At 37.8% G+C, this 27160-nt stretch overlaps 1 protein-coding gene and 1 pseudogene across 1 annotated transcript in view; one reads left to right on the top strand and one right to left on the bottom strand.

Annotated features, from left to right (window-relative positions):
• The window catches only part of Bmpr2 (bone morphogenetic protein receptor, type II (serine/threonine kinase)), a 180866-nt gene that overhangs the window by 38360 nt on the left and 115346 nt on the right, over nucleotides 1-27160 (bottom strand). Inside the window, exons 4-7 of the mRNA XM_013015611.1 lie at nucleotides 10744-10854; nucleotides 10033-10124; nucleotides 7733-7963; nucleotides 6439-6553 (exon numbers count right to left, since the gene is read on the bottom strand). Coding sequence (XP_012871065.1) covers nucleotides 6439-6553; nucleotides 7733-7963; nucleotides 10033-10124; nucleotides 10744-10854 — 549 coding nt within the window. The remainder of the gene's footprint in view (nucleotides 1-6438; nucleotides 6554-7732; nucleotides 7964-10032; nucleotides 10125-10743; nucleotides 10855-27160) is intronic.
• Nucleotides 20141-27160, top strand: part of LOC105999794 — an 8024-nt pseudogene continuing 1004 nt past the window's right edge.

Here is a 27160-nt window from a genome sequence, read left to right as displayed (position 1 = left end):
AACTATTAGGGATGAAATGAACATATAGACAAACAAAATAGCTCAAGAGGTTCAGGTAGCAAGTGCTTGGCCCTGAGTTCAAACCCTAGTAATGCAAAACAAAAGCAAAACCCCACAAAAAAAGGAAAAATAAAAATCACTGCTTTCCAATGCATTTTGCTCTGTAACTATTACATGTATAGTTAATAAAGCATTTAACCGCCGGGCGCTGGTGGCTCACGCCTGTAATCCTAGCTACTCAGGAGGTTGCGATCTGAGGATCGCGGTTCAAAGCCAGCCTGGGCAGGAGAGACCGTGAGACTCCTATCTCCAATAAACCACCAGAAAACCGGAAGTGGCGCTGTAGCTCAAGTGGTAGAGCGCTCGCCTTGAGCTGAAGAGCTGAGGGACAGCGCCCAGGCCCAGAGTTCAAGCCCCAGGACCTACCAAAAATAAAATAAAATAAAATAAAAATAAAGCATTTAACCATTTAGCTGAAACCAATAGCAAATATGTTGCTTACAACTCTTAACACAACTGTTTTCTCTTAATTTCTGAAGCACATAAAGAAATATTTGGTATGTTCATTGACACACACATTTCTATAGCACATAAAGAAATATTTGGTATGAATATCAACACACACACACACACACACACACACACAAGAGTCAGCTAGTCAGTTATTAATGAAAAGCTACTGTGGCTCTAAATTTTTGTATGAATACTAGTTTTCCTATATTTTTAACAAGTCAAATGGGTAACAACACATCCCAGTTCTGCCTTGGGTTTAGTCAAGTCTCTAACCTAAGCCCACTTTAACTCTTTTTTATTGGGGGGGGAGGGGAGGTCCGGTCATGGGGCCTGAACTCTGGGCCTGGGTGCTATCCCTCAGCTCTTCAGCTCAAGGCTAGCACTCTACCACTTGAGCCACAGCGCCACTTTTCCCTTTTTGCTTATGTGGGTGCTGAGGAATCGAACCCAGGGCCTCAGGCATGCAAGGCAAGTGCTCTTCCACTGAGCCACCTTCCCAGCGCCCCCACTTTAACTCTTTAACCAGAAATAATTTATAATGAATTGGGAGAACAAGTGGAGGAGCTGGGATCTCCCAGCAAGATATGAAAATTTATTCTCTGATTTTATGGAAGCAAAGCAGTGTTATGCTCATTCTATTCTTGATTACCCTCATCACCAGGCTACAAAATCCTCACTGCAAGAATATATATACAATATTTTCTGACTACAAAGAATGGATCTACCTGGGGCCCTCATCTGAAACATTACATTATTTTTCTACATATATAAAGAACCCTTATTTAGGCCTCAAATAAAACCATAGCTGTCGAAATGAGAACAAGTTCTATAAGTTTTTGAAATATAAAACATTTCCTTAGGCATACAAAGAAATCGAGCAATGGGAATAAAGTCAGTAAATTTATTGAATATTTGCATATAGGTATAAGTACACTCAATAGTTAGATGTATTTTTTATTAGTATATTAATAAGCATTCAAGGAAGTAAACATGTGGCTGAAGTAGTAGATTGCCAGACTTTTTTTTGGGGGGGGGGGTCCAGTCGTGGGGCCTGAACTCGGCCTGGGCGCTGTCCCTCAGCTCTTCAGCTAGCACTCTACCACTTGAGCCATAGTGCCACTTCTGGCTTTTTTTTTCTGCTTATGTGGTGCTGAGGAATCGAACCCAGGGCCTCATGCATGCAAGGCAAGCACTCTACCACTGAGCCACCTTCCCAGCCCCATAGAGTGACAGACTTGCACAACAAAGCCAAAGCAATAGCAAGAGTTCAAACCCCAATACAGACATTAAAAAAAAACAAAAACAAAAACAGAAGAGTTGGAAGAAAAAACAGGAGCTAATAAGTTTCTTTAACTGAGTTGACTTCTGTCTCTTTTTACCATTTTCTACTAACTGTTTCAATCATCCCAAACTTGTGTTTAACTTAGCTTCAATGAAATTCCTGTAACAGCTATATCACTTGTTCCGAGCAAAAACATACTATACCATATTACAACATAAATACTATGGTACAGGGCTGGGAAGGTGGCTCAGTGGTAGAGCACTTGCCTTGCATGCCTGAGGCCCTGGGTTCCATTCCTCAGCACCACATAAGCAAAAAGAAAAAAGCCAGAAGTGGCTCTGTGGCTCAAGTGGTAGAACGCTACCCTTGAGCTGAAGAGCTGAGAAACAGCGCCCAGGCCCAGAGTACAAGCCCCAGGACTGGACCCCCCCAAAAAATTGTGGATATAAATACTATGGTACAATCGTGAACTCAGATATTCATATGAAAATTTTTGTAGTAAAATTGGAAACTGTTCACAATCTATAAACTAAAGTATCTATACTTCAGGGAAAACTAATGATAGGGAATGTATGCAACAAGTTGGTAGGCAACCAGAATGAAAAAGTCTATTTCCTACTCTTCCTAAAAAGAAAAAAGAAAAGAGATGAAAACAAAAAAAGATAGGAAGAAACAGATTAGAGGAAGAAAGCAGTGAAGTAAAGAGAAAAGATAATGTTATCAGACTACTCCTCTGACATGGCTTTTTCCTTTTAAGTTCCCTAAGTACCCATTTTAATTTTTTTTTAAGAGTATGAGGCAATGGGTAGAACACAGTATTATCTTTCCCTAGAAACAGCACCTTACTAGGCAAGTATCTCAAAGGAAATCATGATACGGTATGATTTCAGTTACATTTTTTTTTCCGGTTGTGGGGCTTGAACTCTGGGCCTGAGTGCTGTCCTTGAGCTCTTCAGCTCAAGGCTAGCACTCTACCACTAGAGCCACTGCATCACTCCTGGTTTTCTGGTGGTTTATTGGAGATAAGAGTCTTACGGACTTTCTTGCTCAGGCTGGCTTTGAACTGTGACCCTCAGATCACAGCCTCCTGAGTAGCTAGGATTACAGCCATTAGCTACCAGCACCTAGCTTCAGTTACATTATTTAAACCAATTCAAAAATTAGTCTCTCAGCTGGGTGTTGGTGGCTTACCCCTGTGATCCTAGCTATATCAGGAGGCTGAGATCTGAGAATCATAGTTCAAAGCCAGTATAGGCACAAAAGTCTATGGGATCTTATCTCTAACCATCAAAAAGATCAAAGTGGAGCTGTGGCTCAAATGGTGGAGCACTACCTTTAGGCAAAAAACCCTTCAGGGACAGCTTCCAAGCCCTGAATTTTCTAAAGGGATTCTTTAAATGTCTGAGGGTTGTTTTTTTTTTTTTTGTTGGGGTGGAGAGTGGTGGAAAGGGTGTGCTGGTCTTGGGCCTGGGAACTCAGGGCCTGAATACTGTCTGTGAGCTTCTTTGCCCAAGGCTAGTGAACCACAGCTCTATTTCCAGATTTTTAATGGTTAATTGGAGAGAAGAATCTCACAGACTTTCCGGCCTGGGTCAGCTTCAAACTGTGATCCTCAAATCTCAGTCTCCTGAGTACCTAGGCATGAGCTACTGGCACTTGGCCAGCTTGAAATGTTTTAAAATAGTGTAATATACTAAATAAAAAGAAAGAAATGTACGTATCAGCTGATTTGGAAGAAATCGTTGTATTGTCACAAACTTTATAGACCACGATAATGACAATTTGCCTCATGAAGGTTAAAATGTTTTGTGACTTTAACTATCACTATCTCACAATACTGTGAAATTTATGTAATCAATCACAATAAAAATTATTAAAAAAATAGTGTAATATAAAATTGGGATCATGGTTTAAATAGCAGAGAACTTGCCTAGCAAGAGCAAGGCCCTGAGTTCAACCCTCAGTACTGCTAAAACTAAACAAACAAAAAACGAAGCACCCAAAGGGGTAACTAGGTTTTTCATTAGTTAAATGTTTGAGAGTAAAGAGTTCTATTTAAATAAAAATTTTAGCCAATGTTTGCCTTGAAACCTTGCTGAATCATGCAATCCTTAAAAGGGGATTAAGGATGGTATTTTAAATTCTGTACTAAGCCAGATTTTAAAAGGAACTATAATATTTAAGAGCAAGGGAATACATTCCAATAGCTAATATGCTGATGCACTAAGTAAGTGCATCAAGTTGCTGATATAGGCAGTAACTTCCTGTACTCAGGAAGAGCAAGATGTCAAGATAAATGAGCTGATAAATTATTCAGGAGAAATTATTTATATATGAAGCATCAGCTAGAAAAGATGATCCATTCTATTATGTAACGGAACAAAGATCTAAGAAACTGATACATTAAAATCCTCTTCACTAAAGAGGTCAGGGAAACTGAAAAGACAATGTCATGGCTACAGGATTACAGTAAGAAAATGTGGTAAGGGATAAAAGCTTCAGAAAGCGCAGGCACAGGATGATCACAGCCAGGCTAATTCAGGATGCTTGTGATGTGAGAGCAAATTGAAACAAAGTGAGAAAGCAAATGTTTTAAAAAGAGATGCTTTGACCAGCTAGCAAAACTGTATGAAAGCTGAGGAAGACCATGGTAGTGACAAGGAATACAACATAGTTCTGATAAAGTAGTGGCAAAGATTGACTCCCTACTAAACATTGTCTTTCCTACTTAGTAACCAAGCCCAAAACTATCTGAGGCACCAGTATACAGAGCAACATAGGAAAACAAATATTATATTCCCAGTTTATTTTGCAGGTAAGTGTGGATTCATCCTGGGAAATAAAACATAAGCATAAAAAGGGTCTTCTTGGGTAGAAGGGGACACCCCTCCTTTTACTTTTGTTGTATAGAATAGAGCATGAATGTAATAAGGTACCTCTGAAAATGAAAGACACATATAAGGATGGTGGAGAAGAAATACAGGAGCTTTGGGCCTCTCCTCCTTCTTTTCTTCCCTCCCTCCCTCTCTCCCTCTTCTCTTTAGACCCATTCAAGTTCCCTTGCCTTTTTTTCTTTCTTTTCTTCTTCATTTTCCCACTTCTCCTTGTATCAGGGATTGATCCTATGGCTTCATGCATGCTAGACCAGTGCCCCATCACTAAGTTACACCCCAAGCACTCTCTTTTGATTCTTAGAAAGAAAAAATTGTTTTTTTGTTTTTGTTTTTTTGTTTTTGTTTTTTTGTCAGTCATGGGGCTTGAACTCTGGGCCTAAGCACTATCCCTCAACTGTTCAGCTCAAGGCAAGCACTCACTCATAGCGCTACTTCCAGTTTTCTGGGTGGTTTATTGGAGATAGGAGTCTCACAGGCTGGTTTTGAACTGTGATCCTCAGATCTTATAGCCTCCTGAGTAGCTAGGATTGTCTTATTTTGCCCAGCCTGGAGTTTGAACCCAGGGCCTCAAGCCTGTAACTTGCTTGCTTAGCTGGAGCTCTAGCACTTGAAGTACACTTCTAGTCTAGCTTTTTACTAGTGATTTTAGAGATGGAGTCACATGGACTTTATGCCTGGACTGGCTATGAAGAGGGATCCTCTGGGTCTCAGTACTGAGTAGCTAGGATTACAGGTTGGAGTCAGCAACATCTAGCCTAAAAAAAAAATCTCAGGGCTGAAAAGGTGTTGCATGAGGCCCTGGGTTCGATTCCTCAGCACCACATAAGCAAAAAGAAAAAAGCTGGAAGTGGCGCTGTGGCTCAAGTGGTAGAGCCCTAGCCTTGAGCTGAAGAGCTGAGGGACAGTGCCCAGGCCCAGAGTTCAGGTCCAATGCCCGACCCCCCCCCAAAAAAAAAAATCTTAATGAAGTTACTATCATTGCCATCCTCTCCCCTAAAGATCTAGCCAAACCTTGTTCTAGATAACACTTATACATTTAAGAAATAATTATATATTTGGGTTTTATCTAAAAGCCAACATAATAGACTAAAGATACATGTGATACTCAAACAAGTGATTATACATTGTAGTTTATAAAATAAATAAGTGCAAAGAAAATATAGCCTAACTAAGGCATTTTTAACCTAATGTCCATAAGTAGACTTAAAGAGTCTAAAGACGCCCTAAAATTTTCTTTTTGATTTTTTTATGAGTAGAGAACAAAACCCAGGGCCTTGTACATGTTAGGCAAGCACTCTACCACTGAGCTATATCCCCTAGCACAAAAAACTTTTTTTTTTTCAAAATTAAGCCTACATGTGCTAGTGCTCTCCCACTTGAGTCACAAAACCACTTAGCTTTTTCTGAGTAGTTTATTGGAGATAAGAATCTCACAGACTTTCCTGCCTAGACTGGCTTTGAACTATGAGCCTCAGAACTTAGCTTCCTGAATAGCTAGGATTATGGGTCTGAGCCACCAGCACCCAGCTTTTAATCACATTCTTAATGGGATTCATACCCTCTCTAGAGTCTTAAAAGTTCTTTTTCTCATTCTACCCCTTACATTTCAAATATGTTTCCTCATGCTGGCTCTTTTGGCTTACAACAAATCTCTAATAATAGAAATTATATGTTTACTTTGAAGATATAATTAAAAACTCTGTGAATTTTGAACTCATATGAGGGTCATTCATTTATTCACTATCTTACCTCCTCGTGGCAATTCTGTGTGAAGATAAGCCAGTCCTCGAGTCACAGAATGAGCCAATCGGCAAGAGCTTACCCAGTCACTTGTATGGAGGCTCAAATACTTGCAGAGAGATCCCTATACAGTGGGGAAAAATATATATAAAAAAGGAAAATTAATTTATTTTAACATGAAGCAGTAAGTTAATAATCTTACAAGTAATTTGCATAGGCTAGAATTCCAAGATCTAATGAATCAATTTTGCTTTTTTTTTCAGTCACGGGGATTGAACTCTGGGCCTGGGTGCTGTCCCTGAGCTAGTTTGCTCAAGGCTAGCACTCTACGGCTTGAGCTACAGCACCACTTCCATGAATCAATATTAAGCAAAGTTAGTAAATAGTTTCTGCTGGGCACCAGTGGCTCTGCCTGTAATCCCAGCTACTTAAGAGGCTGAGATCTAAGGATAACGGTTCAAAGCCAGCCTGGGCAGGAAAGTCCGTGAGACTCTTATCTCCAATAAACCACCAGAAAAACTGGAAGTGGCACTGTAGCTCAAGTGATAGAGTGCTAGCCTTGAGCTGAAGAGCTGAGGGACAGCACCAAGGCCCAGAGTTCAAGCCCATGACAAAAAAAAAGAAATATTGCTCAGGGGCTGGGGATGGAACTGAGTGTATAGGGTATAGTTCTTGCCTATCATGCACAGATTCCATCCCTAACACACCAAAAAGAAAAAAATCAAAAATTTCCATTTAATATAACAATATAGTAAAACAACTATTAACACAGTATTTACAATATAAATCAAGAGATTGATTATTCATGGGTTATATATAACACTACTGGCTATTTTTATTTAAGAGACCAACATCTGTTGGAGCAAAAAGATAGTCCTAGAGCCAACTGTCTAATGATATTAGATGACTGCATCTATCTGTGCTATTCAAAAATTTCTGCTAAGATGAATGTCAAAGTAATGCTTCCTTCACTGAGGAAAAAAAAAAGAATAAAAAGAAAGTGGGAGAGAGCTGAATAAGCACTATAATTTTTTTTAAATATAGGATCTACTATGTAGCCCAGGTTGCCTTGAACATGTTCCATATTCCTGCTTCCACTCCCCAGTGCTGGGACTATAGATGTGTGTCATCACACCCAGCTAAGTGGTATGTTTGATTCAAATTCTGGCATGAAATCATAACCTCACTGTAGAACATAATAACTAGCAAGAAAAACCACCAATGTTCTATGTTACAGAGGTCTTCTTCAAAATCTTATTGACAATTATTATAAATAAGAATTTATTTTTTATGAAAAACTTACATTGGGATAATACTCCATCACAAGCAAATATTCCATACGTCCATCTGCAGTGACTCTCTCATCTCCAACTATAAAGCGAGCAATGTTGTCATGTTCCATCAAAGGCACTCTGTAAATGTTTTTTTCGTTTATAAAATTCTGACGGTTTGCAAAAGAAAACACTTTTACAGCAACTGGACGCTCATCCAAGGAACCTTTATATACTGCTCCATATCGACCCCGTCCAATCAGCTGTAAGTTTGTTTTTAAAAAAAGGCAAGGTATTAATTCATATTGAAAGCGAACACTTAAAACTTACTATAATACAAATCAATATGACAATGCCACAGCTCTCTATTGGTTATAGTTTATAGCATTATCAAGAAACTAGTGAGCTGAGAATGTAGCTCAGTGGTAGAGCATTTGCCAAGCATGCACAAAGCCTTGGGTTCAATCTTGAGCACCACAAGAAAACCAAAAAAGAAACTACTAAAGTCTCTATGTGATATAACTGAGGATGCTGATACCTACTCTAGTCTTTTCCAAGGTAACAAGTATAAACTATGGATAAAATTAAAAACAAAAACCAAAAAATATCTTAAAGTCTTGGAGAATAAACAAAAGCAGACAGATTCTAGGAGTTATCAAAGGTGAAAAGAAAGGAATGGTATGCGTTGAGCTGCCCATTTTTATAGATTTTTAGTTTGAAGGAAGGTTGAAATCATATGTATGCAATGAAACTAAAACAGTGAGAGGAAAACCCACCTTTTTGGCCTGAGGAAAAAGTGGATACAATCTAAAGCAACTAGAGCTGTTGGAAAGTGAGGGGAAATCCTAAAAGCAGAAAGCCATGAAGGGGAACGCGACAGGACAAACAGGACGGGGCCACCCAATAAATGCGTGAGACAGACACTAGGTATAAATAAATTGTGAGTCATGCTTCTGTTCAAGAGACAAGTTTATAGTGTATGTCCAGACAAGTTAATAGCTTACTGAAACAACAAAAATTAGTACATGATGGAATAATATCAGGGTTTTCACAATATAACAATCACAACATCTAAGATACAATAAAAAAAATCACTCAGTACTCAACAAACCAGAAAAAATGTAACCTATGCTCTTAATCTTCGACCTCTGGGGATTTTTTTTTTAACTAAAACTGGTTTTGGATTAACTATCATTTATTTAAGAATATTTGCTCTACATTTTTCTTTCTTCCTTTCTTTTTTGCCTGTCCTGAGGCTTGAACTCAGGGCCTGAGTAGTTGTCCCTGAGTTTTATTGCTCAAGGCTAGCACTCTACCAACTGAACCACAGCTCTACTTTTAGCAGTTTTAGTAATTTTTTACAGATAAGATTCTCACGGACTCTCCTGCCTGGGCTGGCTTCAAACTGCAATCTTCAGATCTCAGCCTCCTGAGTAGCTAGGATTATAGACAGGCAGGAGCCACTGGTACCTAGCTTATATAATTATTTCTAGACAAAAATTTAAAGCGGACTACAATTTTAAAAGGTATATCAAAACATATTAAAAACAAATCTTGCATAATATTCCATGTTTTAATTGCTATTTCTTTCATCTAGTAATTTAGTATTTTATTGCTCATTTATTAGCCATCTTCTTTTGTGAATTTTCAGGTATTCTGTATATTGTATATATAATTTTTATATATTCATAATATAATACATATTATATGTATTTATATACGATATAGTATACACATTGTATATAATTAACAAAATTTATATTATATATAAAACATATTTATATAATACTTATATATGTTATTTTATTTCAGTTATTTTTGGTACTGATCCTGGGCACTATCCCTGAGGTTTTTTGCTCAAGAATGGCACTTTACTGTTTGAGCCACAGCTCCACTTTCAGTTTTTTAGAGGTTAATTGGAGGTGAAAGTTTAACAGACTTTCCAGTTTGGCTTCAAACCACACTCCTCAGATCTCAGCCTCCTGAGTAGCTAGGATTACAGGTATGAGCCAACCAGCACTCAACCCTCTTTTGTCTATTTTTATTGTTTCATTCATATTACCTTATACCAGTTGTTTATCAATTCTTTCCTTCTATTTTGAACTTTTAAAAAAAATTGGCCTTTTAACTTTGTTTTTATGTTTTTCTTCCAAAATAAAAGGTTTTAAAAATGATTTAGACAAATCATTCATATGGAATAATCCCTGATTTGGAGTTATCCTTATCAAGTAATTTGTAATAAAAAGCATTAAAAACTCAGGATTAATAAGACTTCTAAAATAGCATCTGAGTAGTTGGTGATAAGTAGCCCATAGTATGAGAACAGCCTTACCTCCAACAGTTTCAAATTATCTAGGTCAAGAGAGGGCTCTGATGCTGCTGCCTCCATCATGTTCATACTGTGCAGACCTTGTTTGCGGTCTCCTATACAACAAGAAAAAGCAGTGACTACATGTGGTTTCCCTAATACAACAACCTTTATCACATTTTAAAATACTAGCGTTAAAAAGAAGAGAATCAGAAGGGAAACAAAGTATTTATTAAACTAGGAATCATGGATAAATTAAGATACATAATAAACAGTGTGAAAGCTGAATTCTGTGAATTGCTTCTATCAATAGTGTGTTTGAAATCCTAAAAGATATTGCAAAAAGTTCAAGATTATATTAGAATCACTTAACAGAATAAATGGATGCTTATACACTAAATGTCATCAAACCTAACATTTAATTAGAACTGATTACAGACATTTGGTGAGGACTTATTACCTTTTTCAGATGTAAAAATAGCATTATGGTTATGTATTTTAAGTCCTTATATTAAGTATTTATGGATCTATGTTATACAAAGTAACTCAGTGGCATGAAAAGAGGCACTGAGTGGGAATGCAGAGAAATAACTCCAACTGTTATTACACATGGGTAATATCAGTCGGAGTTGGGTTACGGGTATTTTATGTAAGTTTGTAACTTTTGGTAAAAACTAGGGGAAATAACTTGGTAAAAATGATGGGACACAAGTGGTGTTGGTTGTTTTGTTTTACCTGTCAACATTCGGTATCCGAAGCATAAGGCAACTACCAGAACGGCTAATACAGAGACTGATGCCAAGGCAATGATTATTGTCTCATCTCGGTTAAATGAATGAGGTGGACCTAAAAGAAAACAAGTTTAAAAACACTGTTATCCTTTTGCTTTTCAAAAGCATTTTGTTAAATATAGGCGAAGTGTCTTTTAGAAAGGCTCTCTTCAAATTAATAATGTATTTGTAGTGTTTTCTGAGAAATAAATTGTGACCATTTCAAAATTAGTTATTTTAATCATATAGATTACCTTATATAGACTTCAAATACTGAAACCTGTAAAGTATGCCCCTAATTGCTGAACTATCAACAGCATAGACAGCATAGTCTTTAGAATCACATTTAGTTCTAAATTCTATCTCTGAACTACTTGTTGAGTGGACTTCAGCAAATCATTTGACTTTCTATGCTTCAATTTTCTCATTTGAAAAATGGGACTCTGTACCTCACAAGTCAGTTGTGAGACACAGATAGGAATTCCAATGGAAAGCATGTACAATGGAAAGCATATAGTAGCTACACAAATGACATTCATCAATACTGATGTCAATATTATGGGAAAAAAACATAGCTTTGAAGGCAATTATATCTAAATTGGCTTGAAGCTCAGTTTGTTCACTTGTTAACATGACCATGGGAAAATTTCTTCCTGTCTGAGTCTGTTTACTCATTTGCATATCTAAATTACACTGTTATTATAAACATATGAACATTTTATGTTCTATTCTATGGGTCAGATTTGTTGTTGGTGTTGTTTTGTTGAGATAGCCCACCATTGGCCTCAAACTTATAAATGTCCTGCTTCAGTTTGCCTCAGTGTTAAAATTACTGGCATGCAACTACCAGACTGGCTTCGATCATATCTTATCAAAGAAGATATCGTTTAGGATGGCTAGCTATAAATTACAACACATTCATAAAACAGTAGGTTAAGATACAATAACTCTCAATTGTGATAAGCAGAAAGAATTCAAAGCATCTGATGTAGAAAAAGAGAAAACTTGGAGAACATACAGCTTTCTCTATGGAGAAAAATAGAATTGTTTTGAGTAGCTACAGGAAGTAACCAGTTTCAATAGTGTATATTCAAAACAACAATTTTTAGTACATTTAATACAATTTAAGGCCTACAAACAGAACTGTCTAAAATGGAATGAATTACTCTGTGAAATAGCTATTTATAATTCTACTGGGTATTATTAAATGTTTGGTAATACTGATCAAACACTGAGCTTGATTACTGCTAATATCTTTATTTAATTATTCTTTATACTCAAATTAAAATCAACTATACTGTATTTTAAAATTTTCTTATTTTGGACATTATAATTACATGTTGTATTCAAACTACAACACTCAATGTGAAAGTTAAGAGTTTCTGGGGTTCCTTTTTTAAATGAATTCTTAGCCAAATTAAGCTAGGAATATAGCTTAGCTGTGAAGTGTCTGCATAGCATGTTAGGCCCGGGGTTTAGTCCTCAACATCACCAAAAAACAAAAAAAAGGAAAGAAAATACAGAACAAGACCAAAATTCATTTTTCTACATTGAGATACTAGCATGGCTACCATTTAAAACAAGAGAGTAAGTGTTGGCAAAGCCAGGCACTCAACTGGTAGCCTGTAATGCTAACCCCTCAGGAGGCTAAGACTTTAAGATGGTGGTTTGAGGCCTGCCAAGACAAGAAAGTCTGTGAGACTCTTACCTCCAATTAACTACCAGAAAAGCCAGAAATAGAAGTGTGGCTCAAGTGGCAAAGCACTAGCTTTGAGCAAAAAAGCTCAAGGACAGCTCCCTGAATTCAAGCCCCAAAACTGGTGACTGTACATGCACACGCACGCGCACGCACACGCACACACGCACACACACGCACTAAGTGTTGGCAGATTGTGGAGAAACTAGAACTTCCATACATTGTTGGGGAGGATATAAAATGATATAGATGCAGTGGAAATCAATTTGTGAACGGATCTTCAAAGACATAATCAGAATTTCCATAGTCATATTCCCAAAAGAACTGTGAAAGTGTTCAAACAAATCATTTGTGCCAACATTCATAGCATCACTATGCTTAACAGCTAAAAGTAGAAACAACAGAAATATTAATGCAATAACAAATATTAAAGTAAGATGTAATATTTCCACAAAAAGGTTTCATATTCTATGATTCTATTTATATGAAGTATTCAGAACAGGCAGATTAGCAGTTGCTAGGGATGGGGAAAGAGGGAAATGGTAGTGGATTGCTTATTAGATGCAAGGTTTCCCTTGTGGAGTAACGAATGTGTTTTGGAACTACCTAGAGATAATGGTTGCTCAACGTTGTGAATGTACTGAATGGAACATTTTATCATGGCTAATTCTGTTATACAAATTTTATTTTAAAAAATCCACAAAAACTCATTTCAGAATTTGCTAAACCCAAAAGAGAAATTTTATTTTTAACACACACAAATAATTTATGGATCTTTAATAAAAGACACTAAGCATTTTATGTGCTTACTGATCATGTGTTCTTATTGTCAAAACTGACAGTCACATACAGCATTCTCCCTTTACCCAGGGTAATACATTATAAGGGTCCTAGTAGATACCTGAAACCTCTTACGGCACCAAATGCTATATAGTTGGTTCTCCTTATTTGTGGGTTACACATCTGTAGACTTAACCAGCTACAGGTTGAAAGTATTTGGGGGAAAAATACAGAAAGCTTCAAAAAGCAAAAGTCAATTTGCCATGCACTGACCACTACAATGAATCCACAAACAATGCTAAACTGTAAGGCATACCCTACGGTGGCCTTCTGCATTTCACAGGTATTTGTTCTTCCTTTCTTCAGTTTTTTTTTTTTTTTTGGTTTACTTTGAGTCTTGTTTGTGTACTACATATTTGGACTTATTGTAATTGTGTCTGTACTGAAATTATAAGGACCTTTTTCCTGTCATCATTTCCTAAATAACATGGCATAACATTCATACAGCATTTACAACGTGTTAAATAGTAAGTATAACTTAAAAGTATATGGGAGGGCATGCAAAGTTTAAATGTAAACATTATTCATTTCATAGTAACATTTTCAAGTATATATACACACACACACACACACACACACACACACAAACACACACACATAATTTTTTTCTTTAGGTCATACATGTGGTTGGGAATCAATTGCACATAACAAATTCTTTGGTTCTTTTAGCTACAGAATTTTTTCCACTAGAACTTTTTGCATTTGTTTATCTCATAACAAATTCTATTCTTGTGCAGGTCCTGAGCTTTTGTGTTCAAAGCTAGCATTCTACCACTTGAGCCACACTTTCACTTCTAGTTTTTTGCTGGTATGTTGGAGTCTCACTGACTTTCCTGCCCAGGCTAGCTCTTAACTACAATCCTCAGATGACCTTCCAACTAGTTAGGATTATAGGTGTGAGCCATTGATTCACACAATGAATTTTAAAGGCTGAGTATAGACTGACTACAGACTAGTCTGGCATTACGACTAAGAATTTTTGTTTGTTGCTTGAACTTTTGGTTTCCTATCTAAAAGTTCATAGCCAAATTCAGTCCTGAAGATGAGAATTCTAGTGTTTTCTTTTAAGAATTCTGTTTTGGACTTGTTAGTTACTTCATTTGACTAAACTTATCATTCTTAACACTTCTTTTGAATGTTTTTAATTTAGTCCAAACAATCTTTGTTTTTGTTGGTACCAAGGATTAAACAAACTCAGGGCCTGGAAATTAGTAGGCAGTGCTCTACTGCTTCAGCCACATCCCCAGTCCTTTGTATTTTCATTATATTTTGAATAAAGTCACACTGTTTATTTGCCTGGATCAGATTGAACCTCAGTCCCATTATTTATGCTTCTAACACAGCTGCACAGACAGATATGTGCCACCAGATCCAGCCTTTAACTTCTTGGGATGCAGGTCCCACTATCTTTTTGCCTAGGCTATCCTTGAGAAGTGAGGCTCCTGATTTCTACCTCTTAAGGAGCTAGGATGACAGGAGTTAGATTAACTATAGCCAGGTACCCTTGTCTCTCTGTGTGTGTGTGTGTGTGTGTGTGTGTGTGTGTGTGTGTGTGTGTGTGTGTGTGTGTGTGTGTGTGTGTGTGTGTGTGTGTGTGTGTTTTTCTGGGACTGAAGCCATGCCCTCATACATGCAAATAATCACACACTCTAGCACTGAATTATACTCATAACCCGTGTCTATGTTTTATATGTTTTATTAAAATTGCTTCTCACAGAAGAAAAAAACTAGGTTTGGAATGTGGCTTAGTGGGAAAGTACTTGCCTAGCATGCATGAAGCCCTGGGTTTAATTCCTCAGTTCCACATAAACAGAAAAAGCTGAAAGTGGTACTGTGGCTCAAGTGAAAGAATGCTAGCCTTGAGCAAAAGAAGCTCAGGGACAGTGAGTGCTCAGGCCCTGAGTTCAAACTCCAGAAGTGGTAAAAAGAAAAAGAAAAAACTATAAGGAAATACACTGAAAGACTGGCAAGTTTTTTTTTGTTTGTTTTGTTTCTTTTTTGGGTCCAGTCATGGGGCCTGAACTCTGGGCCTGGGGGCTGTCCCTCAGCTCTTCAGCTCAAGGCTAGCGCTCTACCACTTGAGCCATCGCGCCACTTCTGGCTTTTTTCTTTTTGCTTATGTGATGCTAGGGAATCGAACCCAGGGCCTCAAGCATGCAAGGCAAGCGCTCTACCACTGAGCCACCTTCCCAGCCCAACATTGGCAAGCTTTTATGACTTCTTTATACATGTTACCTAAATTTTCTAAAACAAATGTACATTATTTTTTATATATGGAAGAACTTGTTGGCTTCTAGGAGTGAGCAACGTAGTACCAGTTTTCATATATGATCTGTGTCCTTTACAATTTATTTCAGCTGCAAATTTTTGGTGTTTCATCAATCTCAGAGTTTGACCGTTTAGAAATGTTGATTAGATACAGAAGACTTGCTATGTCAGAAACAAAATTTCTACTTAAATTTCTTATCAAAAAAATAAATAATAACCTGTTTTCCTTCATCTACAAAATCTAAATATAGCCTAGACATCTGACTAACTGCACAATTCTTTCATATTGTCCCTTTAGAATTCCAGTTTTCATTAAATGACTAAGCAGCTTAAGAAAAGATAAGCTAGTGTTCTCTGTTCCTTCCTTATTTCCAAATATTAAGAAATAAGATTAATAAAATGGGCACATAATAACTCAAATCTATTAAATTATCAACATTAGGATAATCAAATGATTTCTTTAGAGTGAACTGAAGAAATACAGAAGGGAAGGGTAATAAATAGTTTAATAGATATTCTAAAAAACCAGTGATAGAGTGCTTGCTTTGCATACATGAGACCCTGGGTTCAATTCCTCAGCACCACATACGCAGAAAAAGCCAGAACTTGTGATATCGGAAGAGCCAAGGGACAGTGCCCAAGTCCAAAGCCCAAGCCCCACAACCGACAAAAAAAAAAAAGAACAATTAAACTCTTTTATATAGTGTAGGTTACTGAAAAGCAATACAGGCACACAGATGAGCCTGAAATGAAGTCAAAATGTCTGGGATACGCTTTATGAGCAGAAGCTTAGGGTTAATACTGAAGTTAACAAGAAAACTGCAAACACATTCTGGCACCAGTGGCTCACACCTATATTCTAGATATTTGGGAGGCTGAAGCCAGCCTACGTATTCACTCATAACTCCTTCTCAACCAATAGTTGGACATCCTAGTTGATTGGGAAGACTGTAATTCCAGGACAGCCCAGGTAGAAAAGTCCTCAAGAGTTCATCTCATAAAACAATATGTACATGGTGGAATGTGCTCATCATCCTACACATGGCAGGAAGCAAAAAATAGATAAATTGCAGGTAAACCCAGGCAAAAAGCAAAAACCTGTGTCAAAAATAACCAGTGCAGCAGAGTGCTTCTGGCTCACACCTGCATTCCTAGCCACTCAGGAGTCTGAGATCTAAGGATTGCAGTTCAAAGCCAGCCCAGGCAGGAAAGTCTGTGAGACTCTTTAATCACCAGAAAACCGTAAGTGGCCCTGTGGCTCAAAATGGTAGAGCACTAGCCTTGAGCAGAAAAGCTCAGGGACAGCTCTCAGGCCCTGAGTTCAAGCCCTACAACCAATTAAAAACAACAACAGTGTGAAAGGGCTGAAAGCACTTGCCTAGCAACTAAGGCTCTGAGTTCAACCCCAATACCAGAAAAAAAAAAAAAACTCTATACAGATTCTATAAAGAATAAATACAGGGGCTGGGAAGGTGGCTCAGTGGTAGAGCGCTTGCCTTGCATGCTTGAGGCCCTGGGTTCGATTCCTCAGTACCACATAAGCAAAAAGAAAAAAGCTGGAAGTTGTGCTGTGGCTTAAGTGGTAGAGCGCTGGCCTTGAGCTGAGGGACAGAGTTCAGGCCCCACGACCGGACCCCAAAAAAAAAACAAGAATAAATACAGTTGTAAGTCAAATACAACAATGTGTATTCAAAAAGCGGCATGTTCATCATTATCTAATATATTAATGATTATGTTAATGATGTCTCTAGATTAATCAGCACAAAAATATACAACCATTTAGTTTTTCTTCTACAAAAAAATCAAAATTTTATTGTGTAAGTCAATAAACCATGGCACTATCTCTAATATAAATGCAGCCAGATTCTTCCTGGACAACATCTATGGGAGTTAAAAAAACAAAAGCTGACAATCTAAATAAAAAGCCATCTAATCTGAAGTAGAATTTAATAAATTTTGTGGCCACTATATGTTTACCAGGAAGGAAACTCAAAATACCTAAGATGACAATTGCCAATCTTAAGAATACTAGTTGAACACTGGGTGCAGGTGACTCACACCTATAATACTAGCTATTCAGGAGGCTGAGATATATGGATCACAGTTTGAAGCCAGCTCAGGTAAGAAAGTCCATAAGACTCTTATCTCCAATTACCACCAGAAAACCAGAAGTAGTGCTGTGGCTCAAAGTGGTAGCCTTAAGTGAAAAAGCTCAGGGACAGTATCCAACCCCTGAGTTCAAGCCCTACAACTGACCCAAAAATAAAAATAAAAATAGTAGTTGAACAGTAAGTAGGTAAAGGTTGTAAAAAGTGTAACTGATATGTTTCAAAAGAAGATAAATGATGGTTTTCTCTAGCATATGAGACAAGTAGCTTTGAATAGTATCTGTTCCTGTCCATGTCAAATATAACTGTAAGAAATATTACTGGTATATAACTGTGGATACTACATTCTATATAATTTTTTAAAACAAAAATGAGGAGCTACCACTTACAAGTGTTGAATAGGGATGTGAAGTCTCTGCCTTCAACTTGACTTAACTGCTGAGCTGGACAAGAAAAAACATGTATACCAGGAAAATTTCTTTAGATATTGGGATATACCAGCTGGATTTTTGAAATAGGCAAATTAGAGAACTGTATTATGTAATTAATATAGGTACAATTTCTTTAACAAATAAGCTTTGTATTTCTCATTGAATATTTTAAAGTTATCTAAACAATTCATCTCTTTACTCATCCCAAACTAACCAGTTCCTATCAGTAACAATGAAAAATGATTAGTGCATAAGAGCAAAAAATTTTGGAGACAAAGCAAACAAGTACCTAGCAATTAAAACAAATTTAAACTTCAACTATTTTTCATGATAAATGCCCATTAAAATATTGCACATTTTTCTTGCTTCCTTAAACTAAATATATTGGAGTAATTATCTATAAGACTGTTAAGTCATTACTTTGGATCTAAATTAGTCTTACTGATTCTCTCTGGGTTTATTAGGTATTTTCAGATTGGGTCCAATATCCCCATCTCAACCCTTGTTATTTCTTTTCAATATTATCAATGTGCTTGCCTTGTTTTATAATCTAGTATGGTCTTTAAAAATATACAGCTCAGGGCTGGGAAGGTGGCTCAGTGGTAGAGCGCTTGCCTTGCATGCCTGAGGCTCTGGGTTCGATTCCTCAGCACCACATAAGCAAAAAGAAAAAAAGCCGGAAGTGGCGCTGTAGCTCAAGTGGTAGAGCGCTAGCCTTGAGCTGAAGAGCTGAGGGACAGCGCCCAAGCCCAGAGTTCAGGCCCCAGGACCGGACCCCCCCCCAAAAATACAGCTTATCAGCAGGGTACTTGGTGGCTCACGCCTATAATCCTAGCTACTCAGGAGGCTGATACCTAAGGATCTCAGTTTAAAGCCAGCCTGGGCAGGAAAGTCTGTGAGACTGTTATCTTCAATAAAGTACTCAAAAAAGCCACTTCTAGCTTTTTGCTGGTTTGTTGAAGTCTCACGGACTTTCCTGCCCAGGCTAGTTTTACACTACAATCTTCAGATGACTTCCCGACTAGCTAGGGTTATAGGTATGAGCCACTGATGCCTGACTCACACAACAAATTTTAAAGGCTGAGTAGGCTGACTATAGTCTGGCATTACAACTAAGAATTTTTGTTTTGTTGCTTGAACTTTTGGTTTCATATCTAAAAGTTCATAGCCAAATTCAGTCCTGAAGATGAATTCCAGTGTTTTCTTATAGGAATCCTATGTTTTGGACTTGTTTGCCACTTGCTGTGGCTCAAGTGGTAGAGTACGTGCCTTGAGCAAAAGAAGCTCAGAAACAGACCAGGCCCAGAGTTCAAACCACAGGACCAGCAAAAACAAAAACAAAAACAAAACAAAACAAAAACCCACTTACCTTATTAAAAATCAATGTAAAGTGTGAAAAAAAAGCCTTAAAAGCCTAAAATCTCACTGTATTTAAGGTTGGTATAATTTGTGGAGGGGAAGGGAAAAAACAAATAGTTTAAATAGGGATACAGGTGGATCCATTGCTACAATGAGATGTACAAGTCATTATGTGGAAAAACGAACTTTACAACTTTGGTGGTGGGGGGAAGAGGATTGGTTGGGGGGGTCAGGGGGGAGGATGGGAAGGGATGGGAAGGGGAAACAAAGGAAGAGGCTACAATGATTGATAAGAAATGTACTCATTATCTTGCCCATGTAATTGTAACCCCTCTGTACAGTATTTTCACAATAAAAAAAAAGGGGGGGGGAACCTAAAGCACTTTCCTAAAAACAATTGTGGAACAATTTTGTAACATCTATCTTGGTGCTCACAGGGATTTTAGAGCATTTTCTGGTTCCCAGGTATGTACCAAACACATAACCCATTACTGTATGTATCTTCTTATTCCTCAAACCTCTGTCACCCATATTAGAAACCTTAGTGACATACTTGTTTCCATTTAAAGTAGAAGGTTAGGAGAAAATACATATATTTTAAAAGAATTATGTGGAACTGTAAAACCAAGACTAGAGAGTGACCCAAACTTTGTATCTAGTATGTGTTCCCCACAAATTCCTATGCTGAAGCCTAAATTTCCAATGGAATATTATTTTGAAATAACGCCTTCGAGAAATAATCATGTTTATGAAGAATTAGGAAATGTACCTCTGCCTCTGCTCTGTGCCATGTAAAGAAATAATGAGAAGATGGGTCATCTGAAGATCAGGAAGTAAGCTCTCACCAGACACAGATCTCCAAGCACCTTCAGTTGGACTTCCCAACCTCCAGAATTAAACCACCTAGTCTATGGTATTCTGCTACAAAAACTCTAACTGGTTAAAATACTCAGGTAGGAAAATTAGTACTAAAACAGTATATCGCAAATACCAACTACGATGAACAGTGAATGAGCTTTGAAATTTAACTACAGGTTATATTTATCATAAACAGATGTTAGAAAATAAATATTCTATTTTTCATAATAGCACACTCACCAAATACTACAGATAATAGTGGTAAAGTGGCTTAGTAGAAGAACTCCTTAAGTGTTCTTTCTTTTGTTTTGTGCCACTCCTAGGCCTTGAACTTAAGACCTAGAAACTGTCCCTGAGTGTTTTTTGCTCAAAGCTAATGCTCTGCCAGTTGAGCCACAGTTCAACTTATAGCCTTCTGTTAGTCAACTAGAGATAAGAGTCTTACTACTGACTTTCCTGCGTAGGGCTGTTTGCGGACTGTGATCCTCAAATCTTAGCCTCCTGAATAGCTAGGATAACAGGCATGAGCCACCAGCACCCAGTTTTGAACTGTTAAATTTTATTCTTACTTTAGCTCCACAGAAAAATCATGTAACTTTCTGTGCCCTTACCTTTTCTCTTCTCTAATCCCATCTCCCATTCCCTCCTTTCTCTTAGATGAGTTGGGGTCTAGATATGAATAGTATAGTCTCAAACTCCTGGACTCAAGTAATACTTAGCCTTAGCCTCAAGTTAGCTATAACTACAGGCATGCACCACCATGCATAGTTTGGAACTTAACTTTTTTTTTTATCCAGAAAGTGATGTGATTGACAGAATGCCAACACCACTTCTAGTTTCCAAGTTCTCAATCTAAAAGACCAAGTTCTCAATCTAAAAGAAGATGAGAAAGTAAGGTACTCATGATTCATGATTCATACAAAGCAAAATACCTGCAGGTTAGCAGAAGGTAAAGCACTCAGTAAGCAACTGGCTACAAAAGCTGCTTGAAAAGAGAATTCTTCAGAGGACCCATAAAAAAACAGCAGCAGCAACAACAAAAAAAAAACCGAATCAAAAACAGGCCTCAGCCAGAGCCGTGGCTTATCCCTGTAATCCTACTCTGGAGGCTAAGGAATGTCTGTGAGACTCTTATCTCCAATTAACCAACAGAAAAAGGAAGTGGCGCAGTGGCTCCAGTGGTAAAGGATTAGTCTTGAGCTTAAGAGCTCAGGGACAGCGCCCAGGCCCAGAGTTCAAGCCCCACAACTAACAACAAAAAAAAAAAAAACACAAAAAACAGGCCTGGTACTGTGGCACATTGTGCAATTATAAGCCACTGAATTTCTGATTTGTAAATTCCCAATGTCTGCTGTGCAAAACTGTTCAGGACTTCAAACAGATATGTATGTTCTCTGAACAAATGTGGGTAAGCAACCAACCTTAGTGACCTGTTGAAAAACACAATCTACACACTACCCATTTCAAACACATAATAAATTATGCTAAAAGACATCCAGCTAGCAAAGCATATTTGGGGATATGCGTCAGAATCCACAATTATGTATAAAAATGCCCCATTATTTTGTACACTAAAAATTTTTCTTTAAAAGATAATTTCCTGGGCACTGGTCATTCATGCCTGTAAGCCTAACTAATCAGAAGGCTGAAAACTGAGGATCACTGTTTAAAGCCAGTCTGGGCAAGAAAGTCTATGGTAGAGCACTAGCCCTGAACAAAAAAGCTCAGGGATGGCACCCAGGCCCTGAGTTCAAGCCCCAGAACTGGCACAAGCAAAGAATCCACTAAGATGCATTTTATTTTCAAAAGTAATTCCTAGGAGCATAGCTTGGTAGTAAAGCAATCAACTAACTCTAATACTGGAAGAAATTCTCTTCCTATTATTTGTAGTTCTGAATATTACTCATTTCCCCCACATGGTCATGGGTACTTAAATATATAAATACAAAAAGAAAAACAGGAGCAGAAGTTAGATAGTGGCAGTCTTTCCATTTTGGCTTTTATTGTGATTTTTCAATATAAGTGTGGAGATAGAAAAAATGACTTCAAGTCAAACATTTTAGCAAAAAAGTTCAGCAGTTCAACTTCATAACAACTACAAATATGCCTTCAAAATTCCTGGACAATACCAACAGTTGGACTTAAAAAAAGTTTTACTATCCACAACAAGTAAGTGGTGATTACAGCATTTCTAATCCCACAGCAGATTCAATCTATTCACTTACTATAAGTTCCTTAGCTATCCTACAAGTAAGTATATATCATTAATGTTTAATTTTTTTCCTGCTGGTATTTTTTTTGGGGGGGTAGGTTATGGGGCTTCAATTCTGGGCCTGGGTGCTGTCCCTCAGCTCTTCAGCTCAAGGCTAGTACTCTACCATTTGTGCCATAGAACCACTACCGGTTTTCTAGTGGTTTACTGGAGATAAGAATCTCATGGACTTTCTTGCCCAGGCTGGCTTTGAACCACGATCTTTAGATCTTCCTGAGTAGTTAGGATTACAGGTGTAAGCCACTGGTGCCCGGCTCCTACTATTCTTTTAAGTTTGCTACTAAAATGAATTAAACTGAGCAAAAGATAATGTTGTTACCTTAGGTGACCTATGGTCTTTCTAATTTCTAAATTCTCTGAATTGACTAATGGGGCTTTTTTTTGGAAGGTTCAGCATCCTTTGCTAATATTATTCTCAAATTTATAAAAGAAAGTATGACATAACTTTTACATTAAATTCATTAGCTCAAAATAGAGATGAAAAAGCACTGAAATATATGTTTAAATATATTTTTAAACACGTTACATACCATACAAACAATTAACATTTCAAATTAGAAACTTTCCAAGTATGTCATATATTCTCAGTTTGAGATCCCTGAAAAACTGCCAGGAAAAATATTTTAATTTGTGTATTCACATGTGTGTGCAATAAAAGATGCCTTTAACTAGAAAAGTTCCAAGTTTTGTTTCTTTTTATGTCATATACATATATACGTGTGTGTGTGTGTGTGTGTGTGTGTGTATATATATATATATATATATGCTATAGGTGAATATACGTGAACTGTCTTGTTCCCATAGCTCTCATAAACTTTCGTTTCCATCCCCATTAGATTCCTCAGTTAAATACTTGGCCAAACATAAACACTGCTATGTGTGCCTGTATGCAATAGCTGGGCTTGTACAAGCAAGCACTTCCTGAATGCAGAACAGACAGGGAACTGCTGTCTGCCTCATTGGAGCCTGGGATGTTTCTGTTTACAAATCCTGGAGCCAGGCAGGGACCACTACTGGAGGCCAGCTGTCTGCTTCCTTACTACACTTAGTCTTTGTCTGGGGCTGTGTCAAAGAAAGAACAACATTGTTACATGTGCAGTGTGCTTCAAAGGGAAATTTAAATAAAACACACTAGTGGTTATGTCAGTTTCTTAATCTTTTACAACTCTGTGTAGAGAGGCAAGTTAGGGATTATACTTTTTTTAAACAAAGTACTTTTCATAAAAGCAGAGAAAAACATTTTAAAGTGTCTAAACAGTCAAAACAGAGTTCAGTGAATTCTTTAGCAAAATAATCCATATTGGTAAAATATCATTTGTATACTATGATATATTATATAGCTCAATGTTTTGAACAAATGTTTTATAAGGTATTTTAAAATGTTGATTGAATCAGTGTGTTTGGAATGGTAACTATACTATAATTATAACCAGATTTATGTTTATGTTTAGTGTCCTAAAAATAAATCAAGAGGGAACAGATTTTTTCCCAAATATTTAATACTGAATATTTAAGACTAGTTTAACTTGTCTCATTACACATTCTGAATAGTTCTTAGATTATACAAAACAAATAACAACAATAAACGAACTCAAATCATACTTTTGCCAGCTGAATCAAGCAGTTTTTGTCTGATTTATAAAAGAGCCAAAAACTACAGGAAAGAGAGTTTGAAATTAAAACAAAAGTTATGAAAGAAAAAAAAAAGGTATTCAATGTTTATCCTTCTTAACTTTCAGTTTCAAGTAGCTGTGATTTCAATTCTTTTTGTGTGAGTGTGAAAATACTGTACAGAGGGGTTACAATTACATGAACAAGATAATGAGTACATTTCTTATCAAGCATTGTTGCCTCTTCCTTTGTTTCCCCTTCCCATCCCTTCCCATCTTCCCCCTCCACCTCCCCCCAACCCTGTGTGATTTTAATTCTTTAGAATTTATTCAGAATAGTTGTTTTGTGATTAGGAGAGATTAAATTTCAACATCTTCTTTGTAAAATCAGGAAAAGTTAATATTATTGAAAAATTGATTGCTGCAGTATTCATGTCTGTCATCTGCTATGAAGGAGTCAGAGATCAGGAGTTTTGTGGTTCAAAGTAAACTCATGACAGAGAGTTACCAAGACTCCATCTCTCAACAAACAGCTAATTTGGTAGAATGCATCTGTAGTGCCAGCTATACAGGAGGCATAGATAAGAGAATTGTATTCCAAGGCCAGCCCTGGTAAAAACCCGTAAGACCCTATATTAAAAATAAGCTAAAGCAAAAAGGACTGGTGTTATTGCTCAAGTGGTAGAGGGTTTGCCTAGCAAGAGCAAGAGTCCAAGTTTAAAATCCAATACCATAGAAAACAAATAAATCCTATGTATGGGTGAATTTCAATAAGGCTGGATTGCCAGTGAGCTTCTTAGGAGGCTGAGATCTGAGGATCATGATTCAAAGCCAGCCCAGGCAGGAAACATTTCTTTGAGAGTCCTATCTCCAATTAACCATGAAAAGCTGGAGGTAGAGTTGTGGCTCAAGTAGTACATTGTTAACCTTGAGCAAAAAAGGTCAGGGTACAGAACCTAGGGCCCGAGTTCAAATCCCAGTAGAGGAATAAAGGAAAAAAAAGTTTAAGTAAGGACAAAAAAAATCAAAGATAAGAACTAATCAGGGACTGGGAAGGTGGCTCAGTGGTAGAGCACTGCCTTGCATGCATGAGGCCCTGGGTTCGATTCCTCAGCACCACATAAGCAAAAAGAGAAAAGCCGGAAGTGGCACTGTGGCTCAAGTGGTAGTGTGCTAGCCTTGAGCTGAAGAGCTAAGGGACAGCGCCCAGGCCCAGAGTTCAGGCGCCACGACCGGACCCCCCCCCCAAAAAAAAGAATTAATCAGTAAACTCCTGCATTTAAAAAAAAAATCACTGAAGTGTTAAAAACAGAACAAAAATAAATAAACAAATAAATATGCTCCTAAAATAGTACTAGTACAATTTAATGTCTTAACTGAACCTGTTCTGTTCATTTTTATTTTTCAGATAAGATCAAAGAGTTTGTTACTTCCTACTAAAAGTTTTGAAAATAATTATTTAATACTTTTCAGAAAGCATCAATAACTTAATTAAGAAAAGCTAATTTAAGCCTAAATCAAAAGAAAACTGAATTACTACAATATTCATAATTTAAAATACAAGAGTCGAGTCTCGAAATGGAGGTCAAAGGACTGCCAGGCAGCCCAGCCCAGCTCCAAGGTCGCTGCTATTACAGAGGGAGGAGGACAGGGAAGGAGAAGGGGGACATGATGTAAAGGAACTAGAGCAACTGAGGAAGCTGTTCATTGGTGCTCTGAGTTTTGAAGCTACAGATGACAGTTTAAAACTCATTGAGAAGCCAGGCACTGGGGCTCATGCCTATAATCCTAGCTACTCAAGAGGCTGAGATGGAGGTTCAAAGTCAGTCTGGGCAGGAAAAGTCTGTGAGACTCTTTTTTTTTTTTGGTCCAGTTGCGGGGCCTGAACTCTGGGCCTGAGCACTGTCCCTCAGCTCTTCAGCTCAAGGCTAGCGCTTTACCACTTGAGCCACAGCGCCACTTCCGGCTTTTTTCTTTTCGCTTATGTGGTGCTGAGGAATCGAACCCAGGGCCTCAGGCATGAAAGGCAAGTGCTCTACCACTGAGCCACCTTCCCAGCCCCTGTGAGACTCTTATCTTCAATTAACCAACAGAAAACTCGAAGTTGTGCTGTGGCTCAAAGAGGTAGAGCACTAGCCTAGAGTGAAAAAGCCGAGAGTGGCTCAGGGACTGCGTCCAGGCCCTGAGTTCAAGCCCCACATGATCAACGAGAGAGACAGAGAGACAGACAGAGACAGGGACAGAGAGACAGAGGCAAAGACGGAGAGCACACTCACAGATTGTGTGGTAATGAGATATCCTCAAAGCATTCCAGGTGCTTCAGTTTTGTGACTTACTCTTATGTTGAAGAAATGGATACAGCAATGGATGCTAGACCCCGTAAGATTGATGGGCGTACTGTAGAATCTAAGAGAGTAGTTTCTAGAGTGGATTCTGAAAAGTCAGGTGCCCACCTAACAGTGAGGAAAATCTTTGTTGGTGGTATTAAGGAAGATACAGAATAATTTGAAAGACTATTTTGAAAACTATGTCAAGATTGAAACCGTATAAGTTATAGAAGACAGGCAGAATGGAAACAGAGGATTTGCTTTTGTAAGTTTTGATGATCATGATACAGTGGATAAGACTGTTCAGAAATAACACACTATTAATGGGCATAACTGTGAAGTGAAAGAAAAGGGCCCTTTCTAAACAAGAGGTGCAGTCTTGCTGGATCACAAAGAGGTCAGAAGTGGATATGGCGCCAGGTGTTGGTGGCTCACGCCTGTAATCCTAGCTACTCAGGAGGCTAAGATCTGAGGATCATGGTTCAAAGCCAGCCCGGGCAGGAAAGTCCGTGAGATTCTTTTTTTTTTTTTGGGTCCGGTCATGGGGCCTGAACTCTGGGCCTGGGTGCTGTCCCTCAGCTCTTCAGCTCAAGGCTAGTGCTCTACCACTTGA

This window comes from Dipodomys ordii, unplaced genomic scaffold (assembly GCF_000151885.1).
Source record: "Dipodomys ordii isolate 6190 unplaced genomic scaffold, Dord_2.0 Scaffold1, whole genome shotgun sequence".
NCBI lineage: Eukaryota > Metazoa > Chordata > Mammalia > Rodentia > Heteromyidae > Dipodomys > Dipodomys ordii.
The sequence above is the reverse complement of the archived record's forward strand: the minus strand, read 5'-3'. Positions and strand labels throughout refer to the sequence as shown.